The 22,099-nt window shown below is 40.6% G+C and overlaps 1 protein-coding gene across 1 annotated transcript in view; it reads right to left on the bottom strand.

The window, feature by feature from the left end:
• The window catches only part of RAB2A (RAB2A, member RAS oncogene family), a 42,404-nt gene extending 31,828 nt beyond the window's left edge, over nt 1-10,576 (bottom strand). Inside the window, exons 1-3 of the mRNA XM_085221166.1 lie at nt 10,461-10,576; nt 10,118-10,237; nt 638-709 (exon numbers count right to left, since the gene is read on the bottom strand). Coding sequence (XP_085077292.1) covers nt 638-709; nt 10,118-10,163 — 118 coding nt within the window. The 5' untranslated portion in view covers nt 10,164-10,237; nt 10,461-10,576. The remainder of the gene's footprint in view (nt 1-637; nt 710-10,117; nt 10,238-10,460) is intronic.
• Nucleotides 10,577-22,099: the final 11,523 nt, after the last annotated feature.

Genomic DNA, 22,099 nt, shown 5'->3' with positions numbered 1-22,099 from the left:
TCTGACAACATTTATTCACTTCCCACAGTACGAATATCAAATCCTACCTAACACAAACAGTCCTCAATCAAGTGAGAAGTTACAAAAAAACACCTGTCCCTTCCAAATAGTGGAAGAGACACACATTATTTACACATAATTTTTTGCTATCTGTAAGCTACTCTTGCCAAACTTGCTTATTCATCTTCAAGGTTAACTTTTCTTTGGTTTTATCTTCTATTTGTCTTCAAAGTTCTGTAGCTAGAGGCTAATACTCCACCCCCTAGTGAAAAGCCTGCCATTTGCATCACCTTCAGTGCATTTCAGGCTTGACCAATTCTATCCACATTCAGTTTTCAGCTTTTTAGCAAAAGACAACTGAGATTGTTGCAATTTTTGTTGTTATTTCAGATTCTGTATTATCTTTCAAGTAAGAAACAGGCCTCCATTTGGCTTTATTAGCTAACGAACACTCATCAGCTAAAGATTTGCTGCTGCATTAATAAGAAAAAAATCCAACATTAGCTTAGCACAAACTCATAAGCACGTGCAGAAATACTCTAGATGCTTAAAACCCTTAAAAAAAGGATAAACAAATCAATCTTAAATACGTTTCAAAACAACACATTAGTATTGCAGGGGAACCAAAGAGACGTACCAATAGTGAGATCATGGACTGGTTGAAAACGCTTATCTGTGAACTGTAACAATAAACATGATTTCCCAACACCTAAAAAAAAAAAAGAGAAGTTTTAAGTAAACTTTGAAATAATCTGTCAAGAGTCAATATAAATCAGCTGAGGTGAACGGTGTATATTGTTTAAAAATTCATCACTAGAACCTGAAATACTGAGTTTCAAACACTCATATCAACACAATTATCTCGTAACAGTTTTTAAAGTTTCTTAAGTATTATAATAGTTATTTAATTATTTTGAAGTAGCAGTTCTGCCTTTAAAATTGAGAAAAAAGGTTTCCTAACAGACTTTCAAAGCACTATTCCCTCTCACCACTCCATCTACAGGGCTTGCTGCTCCTCATCACAATTACTATGTCTACCTCTCTTCCAGGAGTTTCAACTTTCTCTCAAGCTAACATGAGCAAATGGGCAATCAGCAAATGGGCAATTTCTTCTGTACATGAAAGCACATAAAAGCAGATATAGCTGATAGGAATACTCAAACTACCTGCATTTGTAAACACTGACTATTCACAAGTAGTTTATTCTTGTTCTTTTACTTGGAAGGTGTCATTCTTTCAGTTCTGCTCCATCATATTTCATATTTCTAGCCTTATACAACTTGGCAATCATACGTTTGATATCTATACACTTAAACTCTGCACTGTCAAAATGGAATACTGAGGCAGCCATTCTCCTGCTGGACTTTGTTTAAACTGTACAGGGAGGTAAGGTTAGTTCAGCTACATATCAGAGGTCAGCAACAGCTGATCAGGAGCAACATGCCTGACAAAACAAGATAACAGATAAAAAAAAAAAAGGAGGGACAAGTGAAAGTAGAACCATACTTTAAGACAGAAGATACGCATACCAGAGGTTTGCATATAGTGACATTTATCTTTGTACTGCTAACTTCAACATTCCCTGAGTTTTTTAGCATAGTTTCACAAGAAACCAAAGCCTACTCCATCAGAGTCACCACTCATCTGTCCGTTTAGTCTTAAAAGCTAAGACCAGTTACAATTAAAGCTCACAGAAATAGGAGACTGCATTTCATCACTCGGAGGTAAATAACAACTGAGGCAGCAATTCCAGCCAGCTAAGCCAGTCCCTGGTGCTGTTGTCCCTACTCTTCCCTGCAGCACATTCATGCTCTCTTCTCCACACCGTTTCAGAACTCATTGGGCTAAGCCATTTCAGTTTTCTGCTGGGTTAGCGTGCTAACCTGACAAGAGAAGTGACAAAGCAAACAAATGGCTTAATGCAAGGTCAGACAAGCATGAGAGTGAGTTCAAATGAGGGAAGAGAAATGCAGCAGCCGGCAGATCAACAGCTTAGAGAGGCATGGAACTACAGCCCAAGGCAAAGTTTACAGCACTAGCCTTAACAGATTGTTGTTCTTTTTTTTTTTTTTTCTTTTTTTTTTTTTCTTTTTTCTTTTTTCTTTCTGTAGCTCTCTGACTTATGATAGCAAGCTGCCAGATCTGGGAAGCTGTTAGAGGTTATGTCCCATTCAGCCTCCAACAAAGTTAGTGGACATGACAGAAGAAGAAGAGGAATGGCCGAGTGCTGGACATATAGATTGAAGGACAGGCAGAATACTGGAGCTGTAGAGACAGAGAACACAGATCTCCAAGGAGTCTTAAAATAACAGCCATTATAGTACTCCCAGGGCAGTGTTTACATACAGAGATAACTTTTATATCACCACTATTGAAATACAGCTGCCCCACCACAGAACATAATCACCATCTCACTTACAAAAACAACCTATAAATCAATCCAGAAATAGAACACAGAAAAGCTCTTGCCATAAATTTGAAAAAAATAATTTCAAATATCACTGAATAAACCAAAAGCTCAAACCCATCATCAACTATTACCTGCAAAAATCTTACCATCATTAGAAAAATATTTTGAAATTCAATCAACAAAATGACACTTGATTCGGTGTCCCAGCACCAGTTCTCATGCAGCAATCTGATCTTTCTGCTTGGAAGGCTGATGAGCAGCTTGTTGGTTCAGATGAACATACAAACGCTATGGTCAGCACAGTCCAGATGACGGACAGGCACAGCCCTTTGACACACACACGGTCTGTAGTTAGCACAAAATGATCAAGATGCCTGAACCTGTGCGTTTTTATAGCAAGGCTTTTGGGAGCAGACTGATAGGTTCACTCAACAGAAACAGAAGAAATGAACCAGTTTTTATTCAGTGCCATTCCTGCTACTTCCACATCCTCCAGCAAAAGCCTGTGGAAGTCCATAAGTGTTGCACTGAATAAGTTTCACAAGAAGTTGCAAACAAAGCTGCAGCTCCTCTTAGATTTATGCTATAATTCATCTTCAGGTAATGCTTATAAATACTGTAATGCCTACATTTTATAGCAACATTTTGGTTGCATTTTATAGTTTTAAAACACTGCAAATCTGTAACAAGACATTTCTTACTACATCAGTTTGGGACCCACACACTTCTAGAACATGAGCAGACCGGGCTATCACAGACACAGACAGCAACCTTTATCAGAAACAGGAGTCATATTAAGTCCTGAACAGTTTACCATCATGTGAGATATATCAGGGCTGCAAAGATGATCTCACAGTTGCATGGCAGATAATTAAGTGACATACAAATGTTTTATGCCAACTCCACTGGTTCATTCTTGAGCAAAGTGGCTATTTGTGAGATAATCATAGTCTTAGCACTGTAAGTCTTCTGCCTGAAATGAGGCAGACTCCCTAGGAGCACATCTCATGCTACTGAGTTGTACAACACAGAAGGGATAGATTCAGTTATTTATTAACTAATTCTCTGTTTTACTGCAACAATTATTTCAGACAAACCATCCCCAGAGGAGAAAAAAATCCCCTAACATCTTAATACGAGATACGAGCAGATCTTGGATACGTTTCACCAACAAATAGCAAACAAAAGCTTTTGCTTAGGAACAAATTCAAGCAACAGATTATGTGCTCAGAAGGGAGCAGCATGCTTCTCTGCAAGACCCTGTTGCAGAATCACTTCATTTCTTAGTACTCAAACAGTGACAGAAAGTGATGTGAAGCAACGCCACAGTACTACTTTACTCTTTCATCTCCGTATTCCAAACCACCAGCCTGAGGAGCCTCCAAATATCTTTGCCTTCCATAACAGCTTCCTCTTTATCCAGATGCTGCTCTGCAGTCTATTTCCCCAGGCAAAACATTGCCACACCTTTGCTATGGTCCCCATTGGCCCAGAGATGCTTCAACACCTCTTGACTCCAGCACCAGCATTCATTTCACTGCTCAGCAAGCAGAGCAGCAAAGCTAACCTCTCCCTTCTCACTCACAAGATTACACAGTGAGCTAAATCAAGAAACTAAACCAGGAACAGAAAACTACAGTCACCCAAAGCATTAGAACATGCATGAGACAAGGGATACAAAATAAATAGTAAAGAGTTGATTCCTCCAGCAGCAGAGCCTGCTTGTAGCAATTTAGAAAGCAGCTCTATAACCACAGCACTCATGATGATACAGATAAACCAGTTCAATTGCTTTTGACAAGAAAGCTGACTTGGTTCCTTCTTCCTTTCCAGCTCCTGACTCTCCGTAAATAACTCAAGAAAAGGAAAAAGTAGTATATATTTTTATGCTTGATCAACTGTCAGCTGCAAAGTCAGAGGTGCGCTGCTGTCTTCCTAAAGCAACTTCCAGGCTTTTATTACCACTAGACTAAACTCGCCTACTCTCAAATTACAGCCAGCAGATAGGGATCCACAACAATTTAAACCCATCTAAGTGCTGCAGCCCTGTTCACTCCACTGATGTCTGTCTTAGAAAGCTAACCTGTCTCAAAACCAACAATGCAAAAAAAAAAAAAAAGTGTGGGTGGGGCGAAAGCTAAGCTCACTTCCTAACTTGTTCACATAAGCTCTGCTATAGACCCAGAAAGGTGACAAAAGGAAAAAAAAAAACAACAACCAACTGCAACAGCAGTCATTACAGCTGGGGTAGCGATACTGAATTCTGAAGGCAAATCTCAGTAGTCAAACTGCTAACCACCTCTGACAGGTAGACTCACTCCTTCCCACACAATTCTGCCTCTTTACTCAGAATGGCTCTTACACTTTTCTGATCACACCTGCTATTTGCTTGGCTTTGTTTCTTTAAATCACTTTTGTGAACTGAACTGTCTTTCTGAAGGATGGGACAAGTACTGACACCAACAGCTCAGGAGCAGAAGTGTGTAGCTAGGACGAGAGATGACCAGGACCTCCCATTTTGGCAGCAGATAAGCACTGAATTAGCCCAGGCATCTCAGACTATTTTTTCTTGTTGCTTCACAAGACAGGTTGACCAATCAGCTCGCCACCCACAGTGGCAAAAACCTATTCCTGTGATATGTCACTCTCACCAATTCTCCTCGGTCCATTTCCCTCTCTTGAAAGCACTCCAACCTGGGTAGCAATTCCCTGGGCCAACTCAGCTGGTTGCCCCACCCGGTAAGTAGTTAACTCAAAATTTAAGGACTTTTCTGCTGCATTTGTGAGCTAAATCCACTCGTACCAGAGTGCAGAGATCTCCGTGAGATTGTGAGGAGGCAGACTTCCTCCCTTTTACCTGCGATCAACTACGTTAGTTGGATGCCCAAGTAACCAAAGCCACAATGTGAAACGAAACAAGCTTCCTGCTTCTCCTACTTCTATTAAGGAAACAAACAAAAATAAATCTCTAAATAGGCTAAAGCCTGCCTCAACAGACAAGTCTCAAATAACAGACTTTAAAACCAAATCAGATTTAAACCAGATAATTAAATAGTAAAGATGTCACAAGATACAGACTCCTAATCTGGCTTATGAGTGACTTCTGGTTCTTTACAGTAGTCTGCACTGTTCTAGATTGCTTCCAGATGTTTCATGAACCCCTTGCCTCATCACAGGCTGCAGCTCATTTGTTCTCTCCTTCCTTTCCAAATATAGCACATCCTTCCAACTCAGCAAAGTAGAGCTGCATATGACTCTTCCACAGGGCTAAGCATAAGACATTAACTTAAAGCAAAAATTATTCTTAAACTCTTATCAGACAGTTGTCTGTCAGGCAACTCTGTCATTAACTGATTTTTTTTTTCTTTTAAATAAAATCAATAGGAAGAAGAGACAGCACAGCTTCAAACTGCTATTTACAAAGCAAAGGGACTTCATATACCAGGGACAAGAAAGTGAGTAAAACAACCTTCAAAATCCTTCATGATGGCTACATATACTTGTGAAAAACAGTACTGTAAAAATGGCTTTTTAACTTAATGCTAAAAAAAAAAAAACAAAAAAAACCACACACAACATTGCTGTTTGTTATTTACAGTGATGCATCTGAAGTCAATAATGCTACTTTTCATTTCTGTATTAAAATACAGGCCAGATCGACAAACTGAAAGGAACATTCAGCTTTATCACATTCCCTGTTGCATGGCACAACTCAACTGCTAACTCTACAGGTTTTAAAAACAGAAATTGTTTCTAACAGAACTACACAAGGTTGTAGAAAATCTGTCTGTATTCTAGATGATCCCAACAGACTTAGAAAATTGCCAGCCATTCAATAAGAAAAACTTCAATAAAACCTTTTTACTAACTGAACATTAGAATTAGTACAAGGGCAAACAGTAACAGACCATTTGTACAAGTGTGCTTACAGTTTGCTATTTCTAGTTAACCACCTCTAAGAATCTAAGATGTACTTATACAACACCAAATATCTACACTTTTGGGATCAGTGTCATCAAAAGCATCTCAAGACAAGATGTATGTAGTGTAGGTCCAGTTTCCTGATTTTCAGTATGAAGAAGTTCTCAAACTATCATTAACTGTTAACACCAGCTCCAGAGAGATGAAAACCTGTTTAGTTAAGAACTATTGTAACATACATGTAGAAATTAAGGGTGAGAGGCTTTTGCCTTGCATACTGCCAGCAAATAATGGCTATTCTAGAGCAAAGTGCAGTGGCACTGGAAACATTTCACAGAGATGAGAGAAAAATAAAGCCAATTCAATCACTTAATTTCAACATTTGAGAATCTCCTGGACAAGTGAAACAGCTGACATTCTAGAGTAAGCTGTTCAGGTAAGGAAAGCGAGATCATAAAGCTATCCTACTTTCTCTCATCTTTGCCTAGTAAGAACAACTGAGATACCCTTGGTTTATGGGTAGCAATTATTTACTGAATTTGGAAGGCAAGAAGTTGATTACACAAGAAACTCTGAGGACTGCTGAACTAACACATCAAAGAAAAGAGGAAGACAGACCCGCTCATGAAAGATGCAGCAATGCTGATCATACACAGACATTTAGATGGAATACAACTGACAAATTATGTCGGCAGCAAGAAATCTGACCATTGCAAAACTGGTATTTCAGACATACTAAAGTTTTGTAACAGTCTCTAATGGAAACTACTAAGCATACTCTAATACCATAAAATCCTATTAGTGGAATGGGGGAAATCCAGCCCTACTACTTACAAAAATTTTATGCATCATTTTCTTCCTATATAGTAATACGTTACCGGTAATGACGACATTTAACCTGGAAAGGAGATTTCACTCTCATATAGCAAAACTTCTGAGAAGAACAGGAAGACTTTCGGTCACCAACTGCAAAATTTGGCAACCTCTGTTGGTAAGCGTTCACCCTGACTCAGATCAAAGTCCACCTAAACTTCAACTGATGGCCAAAACCAGATGCGTTGCAAAGAGCAGAGGAACACACCACCTCCCACCAGCAATCAAGCTGAAAAATACCCCATCAGTCATAACACAAAGGTCTCAAGAGTAAGCCCCAAGCATTATACTCCACATATGCTCCTAAGCACATCTGCAAACTCCTGTGTTTGGAGGAGTTTGCAGATGTGCTTTGAAACATCCAGGCCAAAAGACTTCACCTGATAACTCTAACAGCAGGTAGTATTCTCTAACATTTGCATTTTTCTCTTGAAGACTCCAACACTGAAATTCTACAGCTTCTGCCCCACTGATACCATGTAGATTCACAACAGTGATGCCTGAAGACCTGAGGAACAGCCATGGTATTTCAGGTTTCTCCCACAACATGCCTTTTTTTTTTTTTTTTGGATAAATAATATAGCAATCACAACAGAATCAACCCCATGTTCATAAAGCTACAGTGCTTGAAGTACCAGCAGAACAATAAGCCACTGAATGTCAATGAAAAACAAAGCAAGCAAAGGGACAAGATCTCTCGAGCAAAAGGCAGTGTTACACAGTCAATTCCTGTGGCTGTCATTTTAAGAGGCTGAGATCATCCCTGAATTCCTGTGTTTAAGTAGATGAAAGCACCAGGAATCACAATTTGGAGAAGACACATGCAGGTGTCTTGTATAACTGCAGGTTTTTTCTTTGTTTTGTTTTCAGCTTGCATAACCCACTTTGCTTTGTAGTGCTGAAAAAGAATACGAGCTAAATGTTAACATCTGTCCTTGGTTACTGATGTCTTACTTTTCTCCTACAGTTTGTTTACAACCAATTGCTGAGTCACCAAGCAGTTGATCCACTTCCAAAGACTCTCAAGTCTCAGGGATAAATTTCTGTACTGCTCTGAAAATCACATGGTATGCAAGGCCACTGGTGGTAACGCTGTGACAAACCACCACTGGAACAGATTAAGATAACCCCCACACATCGTTAATTTCCACAAACAGAGCTACCAGTTCAGCTGTCTTTGGCTGAGTAACAGTAGCAACACCTATACCATCACAGCATTTTTGGCAACAAGCTGTGCACAACATGAATTGTCTCTTCAGTACTAGCTATGTTAGAATACTAAAAGACTCATGGGAAGTCTGATTGAAAGCAAAACCAACTTTCTGCCATAGGCATATTTTGTTTACTTCAAGAATGATCATTGCATTGGTTTTAGTTAGCTTCCTGTAGCAACTCTGAATAAAAGCCAAAGAAACTAAGAGAAGAAAAACCACAAACCCAACATAAAACAAACAAAAAATAAATTTGTGACATGCTTTCCCATATCTCCCTTCTCTATCTTACTATATCCATATTTGGCCCTCAAGAAGCTGAAGCAGCAACAGGAGTGACACACATCAATTCTGCATTTCTCATTTCAAGCAACTGAATTGCAGCACAGATCACTGCATTATGGAAAGTTCATTCTAAAAATTTAATCAGTATACAATCAATACACCAAAGCACTTGTTTGCTGTCTTCCTACCACTTCAGCTTTAGAAATGCAGCAGAATTGACGACCTGTTCTGAAGCACCATCACTCTGAACTCTGCATCACTATTTTGCATGCTCCTGGGCAGACAAACTTGCTTCTTCCCCTGAAGCTGCTCAGGTATTCTCCTGTGCTTTGAGTTAATGAACTGTCACTCACTTAAACATTCAAGAAAAAAAATAATATATATATATATATATATATATATATATATATATATATATATATCAGGATTTTCACTTATCTTAAACCTAACATTTCCAAAATGGGAGTTAAAACTGTCATTTCTCTCTTAACAGACATTTGTACTACAACTTCTACTGCAGCAGCCTAAAAAAAAGCTTGCAGAGTTTAAAAAAAAAAAAAAGGAAGAAAAAACCATAGTAATTGCAACCAGTATATTTAACAACCTCACGTGTAATGCAACTGCCATGTTTAATTACACTCTAACTACAGTTTGGCTCATGAAGTACAATTATGGAAGTATCCCTGCAAGAATATGCAAGATGACATCTGCGTCATCAAAGCTACTGAAAGAGGTATTTACTCAGGTATGAGGAAAACAACAGGGAAGACGTACGATGCACAGGCACAATAACTACGTTAGTTACCTCCCCCTGACAACAGCTGGAATGGAAACACACTACCAAATCCACCCTGCGCCAAGGGCACAGGAATACACTGGCTAAGAGGCTTCAGACAGCAGTTTCTATCAGCGTGCGGTGATGCCCACAGCAACAGTGGTATAAGCACAGCAAGCAGGGTTATTCACTACGTGGCAGTGACAACCAGCACACCGCGAGTTTCTACCAAGGATGAGAGAGGGGATGACAGCATCAGTGCGGAAAAAAATAAAAATCGAAAAAGAGACGAGGCTTTTTTCCGCATTCCTCCGGACACCTCAGCGGGCCGCCCGCAGCCAAGGCACGGCGGCCTCCGATAGCCGCCCGCGGGCGGGGCGGCGTCCAGGTTCGGGCCCCGCGGTGACAGCCGCCGCCCGGCCCGCCGGACGCCGCAGGCAGCGCCGCGAAAGGAGCGGCGAGACGGCGGCGGACCCCGAGGCCGAGCGGCGGGCGGAGGCCCCGGGCGGGGCCGGGCGCAGGGGCGGGGAGCCGCCTCCCAGCGCGCAAAGCCACCACGTCGGCGACGCCAGCACTGCGGAAATAGGAACGGGGAGCCGGGCCCCGCGCTCGCTCCGCCCGCCCCCGGCCGCCCCCGCTTACCCGTGTCCCCGATGATGATGTACTTGAAGAGATACGCGTAGGCCATGGCCGCCCGCCGCCTCTCGCTCGCTCCTTCGTGACGCGCGCGCTCTCCCCCCGCCCCCGCTGGCCGGGATCGCGCTGCGGAGAGTTCGAAACGGTTAACGGCCGCTCCCTCCGACCTCCGCCCCGCCGCCTCCCGCCCCTGTCGGCCGCTCTCTTTATCTCTCTCTCTCGCTCGCTGCTCTTCTCCCGCCGCTCCCCGAGGCGCCCGCGGAAGGACGCGGCGGCGGTCGGAGCGCGAGGCGAGAACAATAACAGGCGCCGAGCGGCCCGGAGCCCTCCGGCAACGTCACGCACCAACCTTCTCGCCTGGCCCCGCCCCCGACCCGGAAGTGCTGAGGTAGCCGCGGGGGCGCGCGCGCGTACGGGCGCGCGGCAGCCTCCCGCCGGCTTGGGGGGGCGGAGCCCCGCGGCACGCCCCGCCCCCTCCGGAATGGAGCCGCTGCGTTCGTATTGCGGGGCGCTGCGGCGGTGCGATTGTCTCTCGGGAGGAGAGCGGGAGAAAGAGGGTGGGTGCTGTTGAGTTCTCTGCCTGCAGTCAGGTGCAAGGAGTGGTAACGGGTTGGAGTTGAGGGTAAAAAAAATCCATCGCTGCTGTTTCGAGTGTTTCTGGAGGAGAGGCTCTGCAAAAGAAAGGCTGGTGTGTGGCTGCTGAGCCAGTTCTGAGCTCCTGATAAGCAACTCTGATACTTAAAGGGATCTTATGAACTAAAAGAAGGGAGATTTCCAATATCTGAAAGGTGTTTACAGTGAGAGCGGGGTTGGTCTCTTCTCACTGGTGACAGGTGACAGGACGAGGGGAAATGGCCTCAAATTGCGCCAGGGTAAGTTTAGGTTGGATATCAGGAAACACTTTGTTACAGAAAGGGTTGTTAAGCACTGAAATAGGCTCCTCAGGGATGTGGTTGAGTCACCATCCCTGGATGTGTTTAAAAATCATTTGGATGTGGTGCTCAGGGACATGATTTAGCAGAGGGTTGTTAGTTAGGGTAGTATGGTTAAGTTGTGGTTGGACTTGATGATCTTTAAGGTCTTTTCCAACTTGAGCAAATCTATGATTCTGTATTCTATGATTTAGATAAGATGTCAGGGGAAATTTTCCCTCAGGACCATGAGGCAGTGGCACAGCTGCCCAAAGAAGCTGTGGGTGCTTCATCTGGAGGTGCTTGAGGCCAGGTTGGATGGGGCCCTGGACAGCTGAACTGGTTTATTTGGCAACACTGCCTGTGGCATGAGATTGGAACTAGGTGATCTTTGAGGTCCCTTCCAATCTAAGCCATTCTGTAGTTCCGTGCAAACTGGAACACTAATGAGTAACTCCACACAGGGTTTTTTCCTCACATATCATGAGTTATGGCTTGGGAAATGTTTTTTTCCTTTTTTGTCTTTCTTCATCAAACTGTAAGCAGTCAGCCAGCAAGGTATCCCAAGTTGTGAGCAGCTCTTTAAGACTTGGTGTTACAAAGGCCCAATGAGTTGGAAGAAACTTCAAGGTCTTTCTAATTCAGTGCTGCTCCATGGAGCAATCTGTGTACCCAGAACTTTGGCCCCTGAGCTGGCACAGCGGCTTGGCACCTGGGCTGGCTCCGTGCCGAGGCTGCATCAGGTGCTGAGAGAAGGGCTGCTCTCTGTAGGTATGGTTGATGAGACTTGGGATGGTTAATTACTATGAGTTGGTGGAACTGTTGAAGAGCCACTGACATTTTCTTCACATGAACTCACGGATCTGCCTTCCTGGCTGTACCAGTCTGGTAGCTTTTAATTTTATAAAGACTTTAATTTGTAATGTGTCAGGTCAGGAAGTTGGACAGCACTGACTTATGTCATTTCTAAGAGCTGTGTGACTAATTTACTCTTAAAAACCTTCAGTAAAGCTGATTGTGCAGTGTCCCAAATCCTATTTCCATATTGAGTGACTTTACCAACACTGATTTTCTCCACAATTAAACTTCTTTTTTCTTTTAGTCATCTTCCCTTTACATACAAATTGTATCTACTTCTTTGCATGAAAAACATGTTTCTTTATCAGTCTTTTTTCCCTGCTTTTTTTCCGTCCTGTGTACTTATTTTCTTTTCCCGATACTATTGGCAAAGCATGGAGTCCCAAATAGCAATTCTCACTTGTCGATAACACCAGCCTCCTCACCTCCAAACAAACTGTTGTCTCCTGTCTTTCTCCTCTCCAAATGTGGCTTGGTTTGATTTTACTGCAGCAGCATCTAAAGGTAATTTTTCATCCTAGATCTCTTCAATCCAGTTACTATACAAATAAAACTATATATTTGATATCTTCTTATGAAATACTAATTTTCCTTTCACTTAATTTCAGTACTTTTGGTCAAAGCCACTCACTCACTTTATCAAATGTACTTACTACTTTAATTTCATCTGAGCCATATTATTACCCAGGATGTCCATGAAAATATTGAATACGTTTTCCTGGTCTAAACAGAACATTGGAAGGCCACATGCAAAGCTTCTCCTTAGTTTAAAAACCTTCTACAACTGTACTTTTTTAGCCAAATGTGCATGTCATAGTCATTTTTTCTTGACTTTACGAACGTAATGGAAAAAAAATGTCAGAAGCCTTCCTGAACTGAAGGTATTGTACATTCACTTTTCTTTCATTCCTGTGGCTTGTCAGTGAAGGAAATAAAGTTAGTTCAATCAGTGTTTATTCTTGAGAAATCCAATTTATCTATTTACTGCTTTTTACTTCTTGAACTTTATTTGTTAAATTTTTATTCTTTATTAATGAAACCAGTTATACCACATAAATCAGCTTTCTTCAACCAGGAAGTCATATTTGAGCAAATCCAAAGCATTTGCTTTCTTGGATGTCCGAGCACCTTGTCTTCTCCTGAAAACACAGCACCATGGAAAAATATCTCTTTCTTTTGGAGGATCTTCCTAGAAGCCACTTCCCCATTATCTTATGTACAAGAAGTGAAGTTTTGATATTTTTCAAATTAATTTGATAACTAGTTTCATTAATTCCTATCCAGAATTAGTTTTCTCAGGGGAAAAAAAAAAAAAGATTTGCCCCATAGTCTATGAAAATTAGGCTCTGTTTTCAGATATTTTGTGTGTAAAGGATCTGTTCTCTTTCCTAATAATTTCCATGATAGAGGTCTTAGCTGAAGGAAGAGTTGCAGCTGGGATCACATATTGCATCCGATACAGAATTCAGACTGGAACAAGAACTCCTAAGTGCTCTCTCGACCTCTGAAGTAAGAACTTCAGCTGGTGTTCATGCTCTTCTCACTGGTATGACAGCCTGCAAAGCTGCAGGAAAAGAGCAGATAAGATGCCATCTCATGCGGTGTAACTAAAGGCTGCTGCTGATAGAGCTGGTGCACTGGAACAGGCTGCCCAAGGAGGTTGTGGATGCCCCATCCCTGGAGGCATTCAAGGCCAGGCTGGATGTGGCTCTGGGCAGCCTGCGACCTTGCACATAGCAGGGGGGTTGAAAATAGATGATCATTGTGGTCCTTTTCAACCCAGGCCCATTCTATGATTCTGTGATTCTATGATTCTATGATTCTATGATTCTATGATCTGTGTCTGCTGCAGCGGGACACTCTTTGACCCCCCCACCCCCCCATTTAAACTGTCTGGTCAGCTGGGGAACTGGACTGGATAAGCATTAATTTTTCAGTGTTAGCTTTCAGACAGACCCATTCTTGGTCCCATAGCCACACAAGATGTAATGCATTGGCAACTTTGTCACATGGAACCCAATTGTACCCAGCAGTCGTCACTCCTTGTAGAGCCCTCTGGTTGGAAGGCCCCTTCTAGATATCAGCCATGCAGATCGGCTTTGAGTCTTACTGTAAGCCCTCTTCTGCTGGAGCCTCTCCCTTGGCTGACTGGTTTAAGGAGACCTGTGAGGATTGTGTCACCTTCACCATCTCCTCCGGAGTCTCGTCCACTCATGACAGCTCGAAGCCTCCTTTAGCATCAGAGATTTATGCATTGCTGAACCACAAGAAGTATTTATTACTCAGAGAACTGATCAAGCCTCAGCAATCACCTCAACATCCCTGTGTTGTAATATTTAAGAACATTTACTTCATTCATTGGAACTGGTCTCAGTTTCCTGTTTCTGTGATCTTCTGGTTTGACGCAAGCAAAATTGACCTGAACCGACTAAATAAAATCTCATCAGGAAATGGAATTACCATTCTGTAGAACTGCAGATTGCTGATGGGAAGAAAATGCAGAGGCTACGGTGTATCCTTAACACTTTTGCCTAGACATTTTGGAGAGAGGCCTTCCTTCCTGTTTTTGCTTTTACAGCTGGTAAGCCAGAGAGGTACCCATCCTGAATGCAGCCCGTGGGGCCTAATTGCTGCTTGGCTCTGTCCAGCAGCTGCACAGCAGCTAGATAGACAAATGGACCACTTATGGTTGTCCAGTCACCTGAAATGCTTTAAAATTTTCAGATGTGCACATTCACAAAATGTTTTGAATCACTTGCAATGCTGCTGGTGGTGTACTGATGGGATCAATGTTTGGTAGGGACTTGTAAGGATCAGAGAATCATAGAATCATAGAATCATAAAATGGTTTGGGTTGGAAGGGACCCTTAAGATCAACGTAGTTCCAACTCCCTGCTGTAGGCAGGGACACCTCCCACTAGGCCAGGCAGCTCAAAGCCCCATCCAGCCTGGCCCTGAATGCTTCCATGGAGAGGCCATCCACAACCTCACTGGGCAGCCTGTTCCAGTGTCTCACCACCCTCGCAGTAAAGAATTTCTTCCTAATATCTAGGTTTTTTTCCCCAATTTTCCAATTTCCAGACTAACTACGATTTTCCCAACCACAGCAACAGGTTAGATTTTTTGAATGTGTTTGTCTTTAGTATCTTTAGCTAGGTTTGCTAATACAAGCATTTTGTATGCTCAGGTATGTTCCTGAGATGTGGGATCAGTTCTCATTTGCAGCCAGAAAGTTGCTGCAGTTGCTTAGTAATTTTCATTTTTATTTTTTCCTTAACATTGAAATCTTTTGAAGAAAGATGTTATCTTTCTGAAGTCACCTTTCGATTTCTGATCCATTCGCTGCTGATTAAGTGTTCTTCACCTGGAGCACGTCACAGAAATCATGTAGAAGTCAAGCTACATCCTTGAATTCACATAGCTGAGTCCTGTGATCAAATTTCATTTTTCCCTCCTGTTGCAAGGCACGGGATACTGGATTTTGGTAGAGAGAGCTTCTCATTTGTTGTTTGCATTTGGTTTCATTCAATGAGAGGGTCTCAGCAGTTTCAGCAAGAGCTCACATGTACTCACACTCTTCAAGTCTTGCAGATAGAACTCTGTGTTCTCCTTGTTAGGTCAGTCTGACAGGTTGTTGTATGTTTTGAATATGGAATTTTATTCAAACTTCTTGTATGCACAGAAAGAATGAAGCAAAGTAGTCTCTTAATGTCTAGCCCTCCATCCCTCAGGTTTCACAGTATGATCCTCACTTCTGGAACTGGAATATAACATTATCTTTCACTGCTTTTCTGATTTTTGCTTTTGAGGAAGTGAGCATGGAACAGTTAAACGATGCAAATCTGCACTCTTCCTGGCTTGCTACGTATGTAACTTATAGCAAACACAACACTAGAATCTCTAATTTTTACATCATTTAGACGCAGAGCACAGGAGGCAGCAGAGGCTATACACATAGAGTAGCAGGTAGAGGAGGGGCAGAGCAGCAGGCATCTGCTGTGCTCTGAGACAGGTGATCTGTTGCAAATAAATGGATTGTTTTGACATTCTTACTTAGGTATGAGGAAGGTAAGTGAAGGGATTAGAAAGAGCAGAGATATCTGGACTGAGAATCATAGAATCGTTAAGGTTGGAAAAGACCACTCCACTAAGATTACCTAATCGAACGAGCAACCCACCACCACCATGCTCACTAAACCATGTCCCTCCATTCCACATTCACATATCACCTCCAGGAACAGTGACTCCATCACCTCCCTGAATTTGGGGTTTGGAATGAAAGAGGATTTGGTGCAATATGAGAAGAAACACCTACAATAAGATAAAAGGCCTGGAAAGCCAGTGTTTTTAGAGGTTTCTGGTGTGGAGAAATGAGAAAGTGGAGAGTGGATTTCCAAGCAGGGAACCCAGAAATATGTGCCTATGAGGGATGTGGGCACAGCTCAGCCTTTGAGGGTCCTATTCCAGAACACTCATGCCAGGATTGCAGTTAATGGCTGCAGCATCTGCACAGAGGTTTCACCACCTGCTTCTGCAGCCACTGATTTGCTTTTAGAGATACAGCAGTTCTACTGCAGGCCAAGTTGTATAGTTTAAAGCACACAAACAAGCTAAGTTAAATTGTTGCTTTTGATCTGGTAAAAAAAAAGTTTGGAAATGATTTTAACTTTTTAACTAAATTTTATTTAGAATAGTATAGTATTTAACTATTATCTTCAGATAATACAACAAAAGGGAAGAGTACTTCAATTTTGCAGCTGCATTCACATTTTGGGTTTTTGAACCTATGTATGGAAATATTTACATGAACTCTGCTATATCCCTGTTTATTTACTAATGGCCTTTGCCACTGTTATTATTGCACCCTGCTTTTCCTTGCGAATAACCTTGTTTTCTACTGCCTTGATACAAACAGTTTGATAAAACAGCGCTTTTCCCATAAAAAGTAGGAAAACAAAAGGATCCTTGAAATAACCTTGAATGGCTAACAGACAAACTGAAAAAATATGCTGATTTTTTTGTTGTTGTTTTCAGAAGCTTTAGCAAATGTGTGCTCATAACAAAATTCACAAGGGCATCGAGTGTTAGCGCTATCCGGGCAGTATCAGATCGTTGCAGAAATCTACTTGAATGGACATCTTTGAAGATTTTATTTTTTTCTTAATTTCCTTTAGATCTGTTTAAACAATTGTTTTGACAGTGGTTAAATCCAAAAAAAAAAGCAGAAGGTATTAAAGAGATGTTGCACAGGCTCACAGGAAAACTTTCCTGTGTACTAATGTTAAGAAGTGAGAAAAGTTTAAGGAAATTGGTTTCATTAAAAAGGAATAGGACTGAGCAAGTTCAGTCATATTTTGTTTTTCAAACTGAAAACATAATTTTGGTCTGAAACCCTTAAAAAGAAGGTTTTGTTTGTTTGTTTGTTTTTTTATTCTTCTTTTGTTTTTTTTATGGTTGTTTTTTTTTTTTTCCCCTCAAAATATTAATTATTTTCTTTTTCAAATACCTCTACTTACATTTTTTTTTATGCCTGTAGAAAGTAAGGAACTATCTAAGATTCTGGAAGCCAGGAAAGTTGCTGAAGGATTTGAGGTGAGGAAGTCTTAGGATCAGAGTGACAAAAATGATTGTTTTCCAGCTAGATATTAGGCATAGCCTGCCCTGCATTTTTGTCTGAGAGGTATAGAAGAAAAGCTTGTTAATGCTAACTAAAATGCTTGTAGCCAAATCGTAGCTATGATGATGTTAAAAGGCTGCAAGTTCCTTCTCAAATTGTTTAAAACTCGACAAACCAAAATAATATGAATAGCAAATAGAATTGTTTCTGTGCTAAGGACTTCTTTGCTGTGTCTTTCACGAAGTAGGCATTAATCTTAAGTATTAACCAGGAGATATTTTCCTCTAACAAATACGTACGTAGACTCTTTTTGCATTCAGCCCTTATTGATGTGGATGGCAGCACGTGCTTCTGCATGTATTTTGCTTTCTCGGATTGACCCTATGTTTTAGAATTCCAGCTGTTTTAAGGCTATTTTAGCGCAGCTTCCCTTCCTTGCCTCAGGTTGTGAAGGTCACACCAAAGCTGTTATTGCCCACATGTGCTCTGTGATTGTAGCCCTATGCTGTGAGCTAGGGAGTCTTTAATTTCACAGAGCAGACAATATCAAAATTTTTGTGTTTGTTACAGTTCCTGTATCACTATCTACTGACCATTCATACACTGGTATGTGTATGAGAGAGGTAAACAGTATATCCTAGAATTACGAAACAAAAACAAAACAAGAAAACAAAACCAACAACCCAACAGAATGAATTTTAGTGGGACAAAAAACCCCAAATGCTTTACTTTGCATTTATTTCAGATGGTGAATTATTAGGTGTTAAATATATAATTTTGGATTAGTAAATGCACGACTTCTCTCTGTGACAAATATTTGCACATTTATCTTGTTGTGCTGTAGGGGTAGAAAACAGTATGTAGTACTTCCCAGTATGAACTCAGAGTGATCTGCAAACAATGCAAATTAATTTTGTATTTCAAAAACAAACCCAAAAGTTGCTAATTTTAGAAAATCAGTGACCAGCTTGCTTCTTCTAGGAAACAGTCAGCCTTGTAACACCTGGCCATGGCCAGCAAGTCTGGCAGGTTAACTTTTGCCCTGTAGGAAGTAGGAACATTCTCCTAGTACCATTTTTCTTTGACAGCAGCAATGCAGGAGCATATGGGGAGGAGACAGAATGAATTTTTCCAGGAATAACAGTAATGTGAAAATTTTCTGTAGCTCTTTTTGCCATGCACATGAAACAGCTGTGTGATGGAGAAAAGCAGAGCTGTCCCAGACAATAAGAGAGACCAGAAGCAAACTGCATAAATTCTTTCTGCATTCGCAGTCTCACTATAGCCATCCTCTCTGTTTATACTCTGTGTAACAGAATTAACCAGGCTATACCTATTCATGAATACTTGCAAGGTGCATCTGACTTCCTATGCTGATGGTACACAATAAAATTCTGCAGGATGTTAGGTGTGTGACTTGTCTTGTCATAGAGAGAAACTAAGCAGGCAGCCTACCCAGAAAGGTGTGGTGGCACTTAACGAATTCATCTGAGTTAGGCAAATAGAGATCAACGTATTTTGTATCTTGATGACTCTAAGAAAGATATTAAAATTGTTCCCGCAAGTGAAAGCAATGAAAGTTTCTGGTTCAACTGGTTTTCATGTCAGTTGAGATAAAGAGAGCACAAGGAACAGCTTATACTGAGAGTAATATTTATGTCCAATCAAAATGGAAGCAACAGTGCAATATCCGGTTCATATACTACAGCATCTTGTACGAAATGGAATAAAACAAGTATTTTTGGAAAAGTGTGTTGAGTGCTGTAGACACTGAAAAGAAAAAAAAAGAAAAAGAAGAAAAAGAAAAGATAGATACAGACCAAATGTACAGGTGGACCAATATCCATAACAAGGGAACCACACCTAGATTTGTATGCTGGTTAACATGTCCCAGTAAGGTAGTTCCATAGTTCCTAATTTGTCTGAATTAAGCCTGTTTCCCTTCCTCCTCTACCCACTTTTAATGGAAAGTAAAAAATGTCACTGGGTCCTTGTGGCGGGGCACAAATTGTGTCTGTGGCAGATTCCTTCCAGTTGGTGGCTCAGTCCTTTAGATTTCCTCTTAGCAAGCTGAAATTTCTGACAATAATCAACATTTAAATTAAAAAAAATTTAAAAAAAGAAACAACACTATGATGATTTCGTTATTCTTTTTATAAAAGAAAATTTTGCTGCAATGATAAGAGGCCTATTTATCTGGTCATTTTGGCACTTGGAATTGTCCCATCCTTCAGTAGTTCATCTTTATGAGTTCTAAGTTTATGAGTGTCTTTTAAAAGACAAAAACTCACTTATCCCACGCAAACATTTTATCTTACACCTCAGATAAAGATCAAATAGGTTTAAATACCATTCTTAGAGTAAGCAGATGTTTGACCTTGTGTCCTGAGGTGAGTAAATTCCGTGCATTTTTGTATACATAGTCCCTGGCTTTTTCACCGATGAGAATTGAAGGTCTAACTGATGCTTAGTAATGCATGTGATCTAACTGAACTTGAGTAATGCAGACTTGAGCTGAAACCAGACAGTAAGAATTAGTACTTCGCTGAGCTTTGTTTTAAAGTAATTATCCTGATCAGAATTGAAGTTCCATCTAAACCCCGCTATTGAATGAAAATGAAATTACAAATTACAGTTTTGTAAGGCATAAAACACATACATGTTATATGTTATTTCTAGCAGTATGTTTAGTATCTCGTTTGGTAAAGATAAGTTATTGCAATCTAGCAGAAGATGAGACACAGTGTATATACATACTGGCTTATATTTAGGGGAAAGTGCAAAATGATTTGCTTGAGAGGTTTCATAGCTCTTTTGACTGCCACAGTGTAGAAGAGAAAGAAAAAGTGGCTTTAAAAGCACTTTTGAAATGCATGTATTCGGAATAGATGGGAATAGACAACATTATTCCACAAGTTTGGTATACTTTAAACTGATACAAAGAGAGATATTTTAATTGTTCCCCAAACATACTTCCAATTATGGGCACGAAACACTAGGTGTTACTTTTAAAAGAGCAGTCGTGCTTTTTGGAAAATAAACACAGATGTCTGCAGTGAAAAGTCCTTAACATAATTTTGTCACATGCATTATATTTTTTATATTTGAAAAAATCTTATGTCAGAAAAGAATATATTTTTTATATTGCTCTTTTTAAAATGCTCATTTAACTGTATCTGATAATTCTTTTTGTACTGCTTTAACTTTCATTTCTATACAAGAAGCAGCTTTTTTAGTATTACTTCAGTACTTCTCACAAACTGTTACCTTTTCATGGAATTGATAGTGGATGATGCAACAAAGATAAATGGAACATCAAAGAGAATACTTTACAGAAAACAAACACATTCTGAAGGAAGAGCCTTAAAAAGTAGCCAGGAAGCATCAGCATGAGGGCTTCAAATTGTAATTACAACTCGGCTAAAACTGTATTTAGCAGGTCTTGAACTTAGACCATTGGGTAAGAAGCTGAATCTTGAAAGTAAATAAGGTAGCTCCTGGCTCTTTTCCTCAGGTATTGAAACAAGACCAGATTTTAGACTTCATTTGAAATGTACTCGTTAAATTGTCTGTCAAACATTAATGGTCTTTGCATCCGACCATGATTAGGGAGGTGGAAAGGCAGAGAAAGAACAAACATAATGCCTTAGGGAAGCTAATGAGGGAAGAGGAAAAGGGCACTGCAGAGTAGTCTTCTAATGGTGGAACAAGTCCTTTTTCCACCAGGACTGAGTTGTGGAAAGGAAATGGAAGCGTGGCACAGTATTCTTGTTGTGTTCGAGATGCATAGAATAAGAAAGGAATAAGACCTTAAAAATCACTGAAGTTCATTAAAAAAAATTGCAGAACTAATAAGCAACTATTTTCTTTTGAGTTGCCAGTAACAGTAGAAAAAAAAAGCTACTGGAATCAGAGTGTGATGGTCCATTCTAGTAAGCCTCCATCAAAATAGAAGGCTTTGCCAAGATTTGGAGGTTGGAAACGATACTTCACTGAATAATTTATCTCCTTTAGCTGCATGGATTGTTGTAGTATACAAGCATTTCCTAGAGCTGCAATTACTCTGGGAAGGCTAAGAATAGGCTGAGGAGCAGTTTATGACAGCAGACACCACTGAGAAATGAAGGAAAGGAACTATTTGAAATGTACTTATAATGTCTTTCTTAACTGGACTAAACTTACCCTCAAAACATCACAGATGCAGAAGGTTTAAATGTCATCTAGAACCTAGTGACGTAAGTTCAGACTCTACATGTGTGAACAGCCAATCATGCAGAGCAGCATAAAACATCCCAGAAGCTGCATTTTGGCTCATGTACTTTTCCTGGTGTGTAACCTGACACAGAAGCTTTAGATGAGGAACTGCTGAGGTTTTAAATAACTAGAAACATATCTCTGAACATCAAGAGAATAAAACCAGCCTTGGCCTGGCACAAACTAAGCAGTGATGACTGTCTTGCACTAACAGACTGGTTGAGGGTTGGTGTTTTCCCCCCCCCCAGTTTGCACTGGTTTCTATATTCAGTTAAATAATTATTAAAAATTGCATGCATATACTCTCACAGTTATCCTGCCAGGAATTTAAATTAAAAGAGAGGAGAA

This window comes from Meleagris gallopavo, chromosome 3 (assembly GCF_905368555.1).
Source record: "Meleagris gallopavo chromosome 3, MGAL_WU_HG_1.1, whole genome shotgun sequence".
Classification (NCBI taxonomy): domain Eukaryota; kingdom Metazoa; phylum Chordata; class Aves; order Galliformes; family Phasianidae; genus Meleagris; species Meleagris gallopavo.
This window is presented reverse-complemented; position numbering and strand designations above follow the sequence as displayed.